Source organism: Lissotriton helveticus, chromosome 9 (assembly GCF_964261635.1).
Source record: "Lissotriton helveticus chromosome 9, aLisHel1.1, whole genome shotgun sequence".
NCBI lineage: Eukaryota > Metazoa > Chordata > Amphibia > Caudata > Salamandridae > Lissotriton > Lissotriton helveticus.
The window spans coordinates 434,675,625-434,689,725 of NC_136070.1; the positions used below are offsets into that span (position 1 = coordinate 434,675,625).

The 14,101-nt window shown below is 42.5% G+C and overlaps 1 protein-coding gene across 2 annotated transcripts in view; it reads left to right on the forward strand.

Moving 5' to 3' along the window:
• LOC144781402 (tumor necrosis factor alpha-induced protein 2-like) overlaps window positions 1–14,101 on the forward strand; it is a 201,641-nt gene that overhangs the window by 111,996 nt on the left and 75,544 nt on the right. For both annotated transcript variants that reach the window (XM_078660232.1, XM_078660231.1), the window contains exons 3-5: window positions 4,741–5,395; window positions 11,661–11,775; window positions 13,074–13,196. In XM_078660232.1, coding sequence (XP_078516358.1) covers window positions 4,741–5,395; window positions 11,661–11,775; window positions 13,074–13,196 — 893 coding nt within the window. The remainder of the gene's footprint in view (window positions 1–4,740; window positions 5,396–11,660; window positions 11,776–13,073; window positions 13,197–14,101) is intronic.

The following is a 14,101-nucleotide window of genomic DNA, read 5'->3' on the forward strand; positions in this document are numbered from 1 at the left end:
TTACAAAATTGAAGCAAATGGGAAATATTTGCGAAGATAAAGGGGTTATTGAGTTGGCAAAAAAACAAATAAACTGAATTGGGAGAAATAAGTAAGACAAGCATTGGCAAAACCATTAGGTCTTGTATAGGGGTGGGCGTAGTTCGCGAAGTAGCATACAGTGTAGTGTCGTAGAGTTGAGTAGCGTACAGTGGAGTGGAGTGGGAAAGAGCTGAGTGGCGCAGAATCAAATATCTTAAAGTAGAGTTGAGTGGGGTAGCCTAGAGTAGCATAGAGTAGAGTGGCATACAGTGGAATAGTGTATAGTGGAGTGGCATAGAGTGGAGTGGGGTATATTGGAGTGGCATAGACTGAAGTGGTGTACAATGGAGGGACATAGAGTGGAATAGAGTACCCTGGTACCCTGGAGTGATGTAGAGTAGAGCGGCATTGAGTGAAATGGCTTACGTGCATTTTCATAGAGTGGAGTGTCATAGAGGGGAGAGGGGTAGAGTTTAATGGAGTAGAGTGGAGTGGCGTGAAGTAGAGTGTAGTTGCCTACAGTGGGATAGCATAGAGTGGCGTGGCATAGAGTGCAATATCATATAGTCGAGCGGTGTACACTGAAGTGGCATGGAGTGCAGTGGCACAGAGTGGAATAGCGAAGTGTGGAGTTGTGCAGTTTGGAGTTGTGTACAGTAAAGTAGTATGGAGTGCAGTAGAGTGGAGTGGCATACAGTGGATAGGATTAGACTGGAGTGGTGTAGAGTGGAGTGGCAAACAATGGAATAGAGTACAGTGGATTGGCGTATAGTGAAATAGCACAGGGTGAGTGGTATAGAGTAGAGTAGAGTGGTGAACAGTTGAGTAATGTAGAGTGGAGTGCCGTAGCCTGGAATGGCATAGAGTGGAGTGGCATCCAATGGGATAGTGTACAGTAGAGTGAAGTGGAGTATAGTGGAGTGGCATACAATGGAGTAGTGTCATGTGGAGTGGCATATAGTGGAGTGTCATACACTGGAGTGGTTACAGTGGAATAGTGTAAATTTGAGTGGGGTGGAGTGGCATAGAGTGGAGTGACGTATAGTAGAGTGGCATGGAATGGAGTAGTGTAGAGTTGAGCGCTGTAGAGTGGAGTGAGGTTCAGTGCAGTGGCGTACAGTGGAATAGCTTTGTGTAGAGTTGCATACAGTGGAGTGACGTACCGTGGGATAGCGTACACTGGAGTGGGGTAGAGTGGAGTGGCATAGAGGGAAGAGGCATAGAGTGGAGTAGCATGGAGTGGAGTAGCATAGATTGGAGTGAGGTACAGTAGAGTTGAGCGGGGTAGATTGTAGACCAGAATGTGGTGTACAGTGAAATACTGTAATAGTGTACAGTGAAGTGGCATAAAGTGGAATAGCATAGAGTGTAGTGGCGTAGCGGGCGTGCCATATAGTGGAGTGGCATACAATGAAGGTTGGTACAGTGGTGTGGTGAAGAGTGGAGTGGGGTAGAGTGTAATAGAATACACCGGAGCAGTGTAGAGTGGATACGTGCAGAGTAAACTGGCGTATAGTATATTGAGTTAGAGTGTTGTGGCATACAGTGGAGTATCGTGGAGTGGCGTAGAGTGGAGTTGTGTGGAAGGGAATAGCGTAAAGTGGAGTTGTGTGGAGTGGAATGGAGTAGAGTGGAGTGGTCTTCAGTGGAGTGGCATACAGTGGAATATTGTAGAGTGGAGTGACATAGAGTGGAATAGCTTATAGTGGAGTGATGTACAATAGAGTTTTATAGAATGGATTGCTGTAGAGTGGAGTGGATAAGAGTGGATTGAGGTACAGTGCAGTGGCATACAGTACAATAGCTTGCTGTGGCATGGCATAGAGTGGATTTGTGTACAGTGGAGTGTCATACAGTGGAATAGCGTATACTGGAGTGGGGTAGAGTGGAGTGGAGTAGAGTGGAATAGCATACAGTGGAGTGGTGTACAGTGGAGATGTGAAGTGTGGTAGAGTGGTTTTGCATATAGTGGAAAAGTGTAGACTGGAGTGACATCGAATGGAGTGGTGAAGAGTGGAATAGCATACAATGGAATGGCTTAGAGTGGAGTGACGTAGAGCAGAGTACCATAGAGTGAAGTGTTGTAGAGTGTAGTGGGGTAGACTCTAGTGGCATACAATGTACTAGGGTACAGTGGAGTTGCGAAAAGTAGAATAGCACAGAATGTTGTGGTGTAGAGGGGAGTGCTGTACAGTGGAGTGGCATACAGTGGCAGTGGAGTGGTGTAGAGTGAGTGAGGTAGAATGTAATAGCATACAGTGGAGTAGAGTAGTGTAGAGTGAAGTGAAGTGGTGTATAGTGGAGTGGAGTGGCATACAATGGAATATCGTGGAGTGGGGTAGAGGGGAGTTGTGTGGAGTGGAATTGCATAGAGTGGAGTGGGTTAGAGGGAAGTGGTGTAGAGTGGAGTGGTATACAGTTTAGTGGCATACAATGGAATAGTGTAGAGTGGAGTGGCATACAGTGGAGTTGTGTACTGTGGAATAGCGCTGAGTGGAGTGACGTAGGGTTGAGTGGTGTGCAGTGGATTAGCATACAGTGAGGTGGTGTAGAATGCAGTGGTTAAGAGTTGAGTGTAGTAGAGTGAAGTGACATACAGTGGAGTGGCGTAGAGGGGGTGGCATAGAGTGGAATAACTTACAGTAGAGTGGGGTATAATGCAGTGGAGTACAGTGGAATAGCATAGAGTAGGGTGGCGTAGAGTGGAGTGCAGTGGAAATAGCGTGGAGTGGCGTACACTGGTGAGGCGTAATGTGGAGTGGCAGAGAGTGAAATAGCATAGAATGTAGTGCCCTAGAGTGGAGTTGTGTACAGTGGAATATCGTAAAGTGTGGTGTCGTAGAGTGGAGGGGCTGTACAGTGAAGTAGCGCAGACTGGACTACTGTAGAATGGAGTGACGTACAGTGTAATAGCATACAGTGGAGTAGTGAAGAGTGGCATGCAGTGGTGTACAGTGAATTAGCGTAGAGTAGAGTGGCATATAGTGGAGTTACATTTAGTGAATTGCCGTAGAGTGGTGTGTGGTACTTTAAACAGTTGTAAAGTGAACGTCGGTGATCGTATGTAGAGTGATGTGTCAGGAATATGTGGTGTAAATCAACGTTTAAGTAGTGCTAAAGTTATAAGTCTCAAAATACTTAGTTATACATTGTGCCATGGTATACAGTGGTATACTGTGATACATGCCGATGAAAAGGGAGTATCTCATTGGCTAATAGTTCTTTTTACAACGTAAAAGGCAGCCATGTAGTTTTCTGCCCTCTTTTACTGCTCTCTAGGTTAGGGCCTTCGTAGATATAGTTAAGTAGGTGGTTTTATTGTACTTCCCTCCCTATTACCATTCTAATGCAGTGGTAATAAGTAGATAAATGCATTTATATTTGTGTATATATTTTTAAAGCCCTTTACAGAGAACTGTGATTTAAAAAATCTTCTAAGTAGCATTGTAATTTGTAGGTATTGCCACAGAACTCATTTAATTACTTACAAAATAGTATACAATGTAAAAAATAATTTAAAATAGTACAGGAACAGGTATTATTACATGTTTTAAAGTACCTCAGTACTACCTTTGTAGTAACACAGTACTCTGTAAACAGTTTTAAAATATATAGAAACTTATAAATAATTTTCCCTATCTTTTGCCACTTTCCGAAAATGATAATAGGTAGGAAAAAATATAAAACGTAATATTTACCTATATATATAATGCCCTAACCCAGAACACAGCCAAAGTGTACTTAAAACAGCATAATTGCCTTCAACATTTGTAAAGAGCATCATTAGCCAATCACAGAATGTCTTGTCATCAGCATGTACCACGGTACATGCTGATGCTTATCTTACTTTTTTGTCGTACCAAAAAGTATGATCTGCACACCATAATCTATAATCCTGCCAAATCTCATGAAAATAGTCAGTTTTCGCGCTTCGTCCGCTGCAAACATCTATGGAAAATGCATTGAGAAAAATGCATATTACAGAGTGGCGTCAGCCAAGAGATAAGAATTCTTCAGATATTTTACCATTAGTAGTTTTGCACCTGTTTTGACGTATCTCTACAAAACTTTGCAGACCCATAGGTTTTTCTACATTGGCAGGCAATGCAAATTTTAATGCTTATTCGTCAAGGGGGCACAAAAAAATAAAAAGGGGGACCCATAATGCATTTTCCATAGACGTTTACAGTGGACGAAGAGCGAAAACTGACTATTTCCATGAGATTTGGCAGAATTATAGATTATGGAGTGCAGATCATCTTTTATGGCACGAACGAAAAGTAAGATAAGCATTTTTAAAGTAATAAGGCATTTTAACTCAACCGCTGACCCACTTTGCCTTTTTCCATATGACACACCCACCAATATATATATATATATATACCAAACAAAGTTAAACAAAAAAGGGGAAGTCAGCTGGGGCAATCTTATAGGTCGCCTCCCCATCATGGATGATGATGAGGCGGGGCAAACCAAATGGTGGGTGAAGCATGGGGGTCTACACTGTTGAAAAACAGGCACTGACCTGAGGACAACAAAAAGGATCTGTAATCTCGAATTTAATCTACAAACTGGAAGTAATTTTCTCAGAATGTAGAGTAACACCTTTTATTTTAATTGCGTAACTGACGAGTTACCGTTTTATGTAATTGTGAGAATACTAAGTAAATAAAGAATAAAAAATGTAAAAATTAAAATTTTATCATTTCAAATTTACAGCTGAGAGTGTTCAGGATTTCATCTATTCCCGTGAATTTCACAATGCGAGTAAAATCCTAATTGCGTTGGAGCGCGAAGCATTTGGAAGCAAGAGCAACAACGGAAATATTGAGGAGGTGACTAAAAAACAGGAGAAAGTGTCATTACTCTTCAACGAGCTTGGGAGAGAAGTCTCTGGAATTATAGGAAGATCATTAGAGACCTTGTTCAGTCAGAATGGAAATGAATCCAGAATTATTTCAGAGATCACAGAGGCTGTGAAAGCCGTAGCAGAACAAGTCTACGAGGATGATAAATACTACACAACCAAGGCAGAACTTAAACCAAGGCCAAGAAAATGGAAACAAAAATGGGTAAGAGTTGTCAAGCAGTCAGTTGATAGAAGGATGAAGGGACAAGCAGAGACTCCAAGTGGCCAAAACAGTTCAACATTTGCGAAACAGTTAGAACATATGGGCAAGACTATGACTTCAGACTTGATCTTAGTTGTGAACCATCTGAAACCACTTTACCCGGATATATTGGAGGTGTGTGATGTCTACGCAAAGAATTACCATGATTATTTCTCTGCGCAACTTAACGCGGCAACGGACATGGAATTAGGAGAATCAGATGCGCTTCTTCTCCTTGTGTGGTTACAAAGCATCTACCCAAAGTAAGATTTTACAAATTTTTTCAAGTGAGGAAAATGTATGGTCAAACACTATTTTTTATTTATAGTTGTACAGTGTATTTCATCTGGCTGTGTATAATCTTAAAAAATGTAACTTTTGAACATGGTAATGGATGAGAGGGGCCTTGCAAACAGCCTTTTCACTCACTGACTCAGCATCATCATCTCAGAGTGACCACAGGTCAATGTCTACGAAGGGCTGATTATTGTTGTGCCAATGAAATACAAGTTAACTAAAAGAATGGTCAACCTCTAACGAAGAGGTGATGGTATATACACAGGGCCACTGGAGTGATGCAATTCTGCGGCTGTTATGTTTTCCGCATAATCATGGGTGTTATGGTTTACTAAAATTGTCCCAAAATATACGCAAACATTGGCAAAGCCAGTAGAGATGCGCTATTTGACATGAATGTTTTTAGTAGCCATACGTTAGCTCAATTTTTCACAGGCTAAACTATGTTACAGGGCATGTAAAGTTGACTCAACTGAAGAATGGCACCACATGCAGGAATAGTGAAGCACACTGTAGGTAATATAGAGGTTGAACATGTAATTACATAACCAATGGGAAATACCTTCATTACAACAACTGTATAGTCTTCTTTTTGCACTGTATAGTAGTTGAATTTACAATAGTTGGTGCTTCATGCCCCTGTTAAGCTGCCAAATCCATTAGCGTGTGCTTTGTGTAGTGCATGATGATAACAGCAGTGGCAGGACTGGGTAAACTAGGTGCAAGCACACGGCAAACACAGCCCACGCAGCTGCAATTAAAGAACGTGCACCGATGAGCAAGGTGGATGTGTGGAACATGTCATGCCATGAGGGCGCACCAGACAAAGATGGCACATAGGGGAACAGCCTGAGCATCTAAACCAATGAGCAAGGGTGATGGATGGGAAAAATGGCAGTACCTGACAGACACACTGGGGTGATCAGTTTTAGAATTTGCACTGGGGCTATATGGTGGACAGAGCAGGGCAAACTTGACTGAAGAAACACACAATGACTAACATGGTAGAAGTTTGATTATCGGCTCCAAGGTGAAGCAGGAGTGGCAGAGCGGGCAGATGTAGTTTTTTTTTTTTACAGAGTTTTATATAGCGCAAACTTGACCCGAATTGGGTATCAGAGCGCTTTACATAGCACCAGTTGTATTACATGAGGACACATTCATTTTTGTTAGGCACTGGGAGATTAAGCGATTTGCCCAGAATCACAGGATGTTGAGCGTCATTGGCGAGACTCGAACCCAGTTCTCCAGATTCGAGGTCGGATGCCCTAGCCGTTACGCCAACTCCTCTCCCCAAAGTTGGAGCACCACACAAAAATGGCAGAGATGGAAGCAGTCTGAGCGTCTCCTTGAAGGGGAACAGACTTGGGCAGGCCAGGTCAAATTTGGTGGAAACACAGTTGAAGGGTAGCATACCTAGAGGGCATTTGTGCAAAGAGGGAAAGGGGTGATAAGGGCAAACCATGTGTGGTTCATGGGTCTTGAGCTGGTACCTCGCAATGATGGGGATCTGTTGTGTAGGCTGTATGAGAAAGATGGGGCGGAAAGATGGGGCAGTGTCATGTGTCAATTTGGGGGAACAGCGTTTACAACGCAACTTCTACAATGAAGTACCTTAACGACGCAACCATTACAACGCAACTTTTACAACGACTTGCGCTGGGGGGCACTCTAGGATAGGGAATAGTTTTAATTTACTATCCAACACCTTCCCTACTATCCACGGGGACTGGAGTTGGAATAGTAAATTAAACTATTCACTATCCAGCGTCCCCCAACGCAAGTCGTTGTAACGACTTGCATTGTAAAACGTGCGTCGTAAAGGCATGCGTTGTAAAAGCATGCGTTGTAACGACGTACATCCGTCAATTTGTATAGTAGAGTGGCGTTAGCTACACGTTCACAGATTCTTTCTGCCCGGTATATGCACCAAGATTGGGGAAATCCACCACTTCAAAGAGGAAGAATTCAAAAAAATGGAGGCAATGCTAGTCTTTTTCAATAATAATAAATGAACACAATGAGAAAAGGGCTGTAGGAGAGATTTCAATCCTTCCAAATGGATTTCAAATCAACATTTATTCGTGGGCTAACCTTATCCAGGAAATACATGGCTGCCATGACATCACAACCCGGAAGTGGAATGTTACCAGATCATCTGCTGCCATCAATAACAATTTCATTCACAGACTAAGCCCTCTTGTTGGAGCCTCATTTAATCTTTTACATACCTGGAGTTAAATAAGCAGCGCATAGAGCACGATCAGTCCAGCTTGTGTGGGGGAAGTGTCACCCAGTTTGGAAGCAGTTCACTTTTGATGTAAGGACTCGCATGCCTAACAGCATGCACAGCAGTGTCTGCCACCTCCACCACATGCCTCACCTACTACAGCAAACCTCTTCTTCACTCATCCACCATGCCATGTATGCTAATGACACCTTTGCATTTTGAAAAGTCCCTACTCACTGCTGCCTCAATTCATGACAAACCACCCGTGTGAATAAGGGGATATGTCCCAAAAAAAGTCTTGTGCCCCCAGTGCCCACCCCTTTGCAGTGTAGAAACTGATGTAACGAGGCAAAATGTTGCCCCTCACAATGCCTGATACTCCAAATACTGAATTGCTGCCCTTTGCTTAGATCCAAAATGTGGCTGCCATCTCAAATGAAACCATTACTGAAGGGGGCTGACACATCGCCCCATCTAGGTATTATCATATTTTTATTATGTATTATTTACAAAAGATCTGGAGAGATACCCAAGTATATGGTATGTCCAGACCTCAGGTCATAACAAACCTCCAGGAAGTGCCGTTGTGTGCTGAAACCAATAGCAGGTCATGAATTGTCAATGCTTTAAATTAAGAAGTCAAAAGGGTAGAGATGCACAACTGGAGCTGTGTGAGTGTCATAAGACAGTGGCCCTTGTGCAAATAAATGAAACCTCCATAGGACAAAATTCTAATTTAAGAATCATTACAGAAGGCAAAAAGTAGTTAGTCAATTAAAATCTGCATCAATAGTGCCTTAAATAATGGAAATGCGAGAGCATCAACATAGGTCAGCCTCCAAAGAAAGTAAATAGCCTGAACAAAAGTATAGCCCAGCTGGAGGACTAGCATAAAATCTGCTCAGTTCAAAAGTCAATGAAAGTCTAAGACCCTTCTTATGAGTCCCAGACTCACGGTGGCAGTCTCCCGACCGCCCTATTACATCAAGGGCAGTTGGCCCGCCCTGGGACCACCACAACCTTCACAACCGCTATTCCCTGATGGTTGTGAGGCGGTCCTCAGGCCGCAATATGCTTGGCGGGGTCGCTGCGGCCCCGCCAAGCATATTATGAGTTTCCTCACCGCCACACTTTTCATAGCGGTGTGGCCACCACGAAAAGTGTGACGGTGAGGAAGCAAAGGGAGCCCTACAGGGCCCCCAGGTGTCTCACGCCATGTGGATGCATACAAGGGGGCGCAACATGTGACCACTGTGTGCAGGCACCCAGTACCTGCACGGCATGGACTGCAGCAGTCCATGCCCTGCCACTACTGCCTTTGACGTTCCCATTGCAGTGCCTATTTCATAGGCACCACCCTGGGAACGCCAAAGAACCGCCCGTCAGCCCAGGAGAAAACTCCTAATCTGGCGGGCACTTTGTACATGGGTTTGGCTGTGCGGGAGAGGGGCGGGCCTGCTCCCACACCAGCAAATTCACCTCCCCTCCCACTTTTTCTCCCACTTCTGTTGTATCACCAATCCCTTTCAATGTTGTAGCGATCCTGATCCTTCTTCCAGCTTGCAGCTGAAGACAACCATTAACCCCAGGTAAGGGGCCAGGAGTTCACGGGGGGCTTGGGCAGCCCAAGGAGACGTATTGCCTCCTTGTGGTAGTTCTGGGCTGCTTCCCGCGGATGGGGTTGCTCTCCGGGAAGTGACTTCAGAAACGTTTGCAGGGCTAGCAGGCTGCAGTCCTCCGAGGGCTGCTTCCTCAGAGTTAGGCTGCATGGGTGCAATACCCGACCACAGGCACCCTGATGTGAGTGCCCGTGTTTCATTTGCTAATGATTTATTAATGAAAAATAGGCATTTGCTCCAAAAGCTCTGCTGACACCCTTGCCATTGCCAAATCTTGTGTTAAATTATACTATTCTATAGGTAATCAGCTATTGAGTCTCCTATTGAGCAATTTCCACCGATTGCTCTGATACGCACCAAGGACAGGGATGCACACAGCACGGTCAATGCACTGTGGTTCCTCCTGAATATTTCCCTATGAGTGCTGCTTTTTACTGAAAAAAATGCAGCTCGCTATTTGTACACCCAACACTTCTTCAAGTCCATTTGTTATCATTTCATTGATCATCCGCACGGTAATGGTGCCCTTGAGCTATTCCATCTTAGTCCCCTCCTTGATGTCCTGGATCCATACCATATTTTCCCCTCTCACTCCCGCATACACAGAGATGATTCTCTCCTTTAAAGTTTAAAGAGCTCAGTTTAACCAGACCATTTGTAAACTCAGCTAACCCAGCTCACTTCCTAGGAGGTGCTCGCTTCCACAGCTTAAGGTGGATTGGCTCCTGAGGACTCTATTCCGGCATTAATGGTGGCCACGTTGCCTGGCATCTTGCTCTGGCATTTAAGGTTGGCAACTGTAAAGAATTGTGTTCTGGTATTTAAAATGGCTAAGCTCACAGCGATTGTTCTCTGGTAAATGAGCAGAAGAGGACGGAGGAGAGGCGGTGACCGGCAGGTAAGTCATATATAAAACAAAAATCACCCCCCCGCCTACCACTACTGTTCCCTACCTGGCCGCAACTGGCGAGCAGGAATTATCTTAGCTGTGTGACTCCTTTACCTTGACTAGAATAAGGATCCCTACTTGGACAGGGTGCAAGCCTCTGCCAACTCAATTTCTAACAGTATCTATCAGAACTGATAAGCAGCAATATTTAATTCATCAATATATTGGTATGCGTAGTGAAAACTCCACCTGTCAAAGTTTCACATTCCTGCACCCGCATTGAAATAGCAGCATTAGAAGAAACATTTGGTGAAACAATTTCAAATGGCGCACAAAGTATTACAAATAATCGAAGTGTAGCATTGTATTATATATGCTGGTAAAAAAGGTTTACATGATAGAAATAAAACAAAATTGTGAAATAACTTTCGAGCATCGAAAAATGAGTAGACGAATTGAACACGTACGATTCCAAAAATAAATGTATCTGACAAAGAGCAGGGCATCGCTCGTTCACAAAGATGTACAGAAAATTAGCAACACAAGGAATTAAGATTAGGTCATTTTCTAATAATAGATATTGAACCATAAGATAGGCAAATTAGTGCAGGTGTACAGAGAGAAGTTGCTTCTCCATTGTATGAACAGAAAGATTTCAACTATATAAACATGATTGCACAGTGCCATTCTTCTCCTTTGAAAGCAAGACATGGTTGATCCAGAATTATGAGGGAATTGGATGGTGGTAACGTGTGAATCATGGGGTAATTATTGTAATGTATAGTGGCACTATTAATCCACACAACTGGTTCAAAGACTAGACAGTGGGTTACGGATCTCAATAATAGGATCCAAGAGTTAAGATGTGAGGATCAACCAACTAAGGCTTTTTTCAATAGGTAAAGGAGGTTGAGCCAGAATCAGGAATAGAGTTGGTTTTACAATGGAATTGTGTATTGGCATAAATAACTCATATTTAAGATAATTAACAAGTTTTAAGTCACAGAACAACAGATAGAACGTGGGATGATCAGTACAGCTTGAAAGGAAGAGGTTCGATCGCCTGCATATAACAATATTTTTACCTAAGCAAAGACTCATGTTACTGGGAAGGTTGTCCTCAAAAGTAGTGATTGTAGTATCTTTCCAGGTTGATTGCCTTTTGGCACTGATTCTTGTTTGCTTTGATCATGGTAGTTGGGCTTACAAAATAACATGTCTTAATTTTTCGTAAGAAATACTGACATAGATTGAAATTAGATTTTTTTATACCGAACTGTGATGAACCTGACGGAACCTTTATCTTCTTGTGGCTTTTTCTAATGTCTTGCTCATTTCTTTTTAGGCACTTTCCGAACTAGTGTATCATCATAGAGGGGATTTTTGATACAGCAATGTTTTATTCAGTTTTCAGGCACATACACGGATTATTTCTCAATTGAAATGTCACAATGTCCATTCTATCTCTGTAAAGTAATTTATTTTACTTTTAGTGATATAGAAAACCATCCTGATTTAGTTCACAGTGTGAACTGGGAGAAGTTGGGACCTCTCTTACCATATGAAAAGGTGTCTGAACTTGAACAGCGATATATTTCAAATGTAGAGGTAAGTGCACACATGCCTTTTGTTGTGGTGATGTTTGCATGGCTAGATGGTGGTATACCCCTTAGGTCATCTTCCTTTCATCAGTGGTATTGCAAGGGTCCTCTCCCTTCATCTGGCCTACTTTGTTGCTTGTAACCAATGCTCACAAAGATGGTAGAAATACATTTAAGCTTGTCAAATCAGGAAAAAGTCCACAAGAACTGAACTGACTTTGTACAATTAACTGCACCATCAACTATTGACAAAATCAATACAAAATGGTTTGCTTAAAATGGCGCAATCATCATGGTTGTGAAAGTCCTTCTCTGCAAAATGGTTTTAGGAAAGTCAAAGAAAACAACTCTGAGTGCTGAAGGATGTATGGGGACGTGATAAAATATGGAGGATCCCTTACAGTTGTTTCAGCTATGATTACACAAGACACAGTGGGGCAATGTGCAAAACCTTCGAATAAATGTTGCCCATCTCCTCACCTTAGGGTTTATCTTAGGATTTGAGAAGATTTTCAACTTCTTTGAACTATTTAACCAGGACTCTTTATGGCAATCTATGCCAGTCATAAATGTTTCTGAGCAGTCCTCCTTCGCTAAACGTACTAAGTCTTATTGTACAAGTAAGTGAAAGAATGACATACGTGTATAGTACTGTTCTGGCACAATTGAAGCAGGCCATGTTTTATCACCTATTTTAAAGGGCATGAAAGGTGGAACATAATTATATCAATGGGCAAGGGGAACATCAGGCTACAAACAGATTAAAAGACAGCCAGCAAAATAAGTATTGGACTTAAAGGAGGCACTTGCCAATGTACAAGATGGAGGGGCTGATTTGAGTACTTTGGTCTTGAGATCACTGTACCGAAGGTTGTGGTCTGTTCCACGCCTCCTTGGTGGACCGACCTACTGATTACAAGGAGGGCTGGTGGACCGCGGCAAGACCGCCGCAACAGCCAGGATCTTGGATCCCGCGCTGTGGTGGGGACAGCGGCGCTCTATGGTAGCGCTGCTGATGCCAGTGCTGTGCTGATCACGACCTGCCTTTCCGCTGACCTGTTCATGGCAGGAAACCCACCATGAAAAGGTCAGTGGAAAGGCAGGGAAGGGGCCCCAAACAGGGTTCCCAGGACGATTTTACCCATTGGCGGTTGTTCACTAACAAAATTGTTTTGGATAACACTTTGTATTTCTTGGACTTTAAATACGACATTCAGATGCACAGAGAAATCTGTAGGATAAATGTTTCTCGTGCTAATCTGTTTCTTGTTAACCTGAGTATTTTTATTCCTTTCATTTTAAAAGGAAATAGTGGAGGCCAGGATGAACACTAGCTTAGACATTGAAGTACAGTTCTGGAATGAAGAGAAAGAGCCGACCATCTTGAATGAAGTATCTCATAGCGAACTGCCCATTGATACCATCCAGGTAAGATTAGAAAGATAACAAAGAAAATAAGTCTACAATAATATATTATTAAAAAAAACACAGAATTGGTATTTCTGACTGTTGACAGAGTAGATCAATGAATGGAGTGAAGTCTAGTCCTCATTCCCATGTAGCATGATTAAATAACTCCAAGGCATTCTGGTCACGCTTTCCACTCACTGTTCACTGCCAACAGGTAGTCTAATTAAACCAATGAAATCAAACCAAGAGTGAATAGATTATATTATAAAAGTCCAGCACTTGAAACAGAGCTCATAATGATATGGAGGTAGATGAAGACCCTATTCCCATGCATTATTTGCTATTTTTACACCTGCCAGACTCTTTGTTTTCCCGAGTGAAGTAATTTCAGGGCTAGGGGAAAGTTTTCTGACTGTGTTTTAATTCACATAAGGCACCCATGCATTGGTGAGGTGGGAAGCAGGACACGGCATGAGGCCACTAATTGATTTGTAAATTGGTTCAGTTCACAAGCTTTATTCGGATAGACAAGGTATTCATAAAAGTACAAAAATAATTAAAAGGAGTAAATTTAGCAGGATATAATAGCAAGAAATACAGCTGTATAAACACAATAACATGAGATTCCTAGGTGGCAATTTAAAACAAAGATACATCATAAATAGGTCGCTAGTGTATAAACCAATCCATTAGTTAATTTAGGAACTGTCTGTACATTGTTAAAACTCAATCCATAAGCATTGACGTGCGTGCCCTGGTAGCAATTCTCAAGAATGTGCTTAAACGAAAGACCAATTCTTCATTTTCTAAGGCAAGCATATATGATAGGCAGAGGCCAGGTTAATAGGCCTACTCTTAGTGAAGAATGGGAGAAGGAGCCACTTAATATATTTCATGTAAAATTTGCAGAAAAACAAAAAATG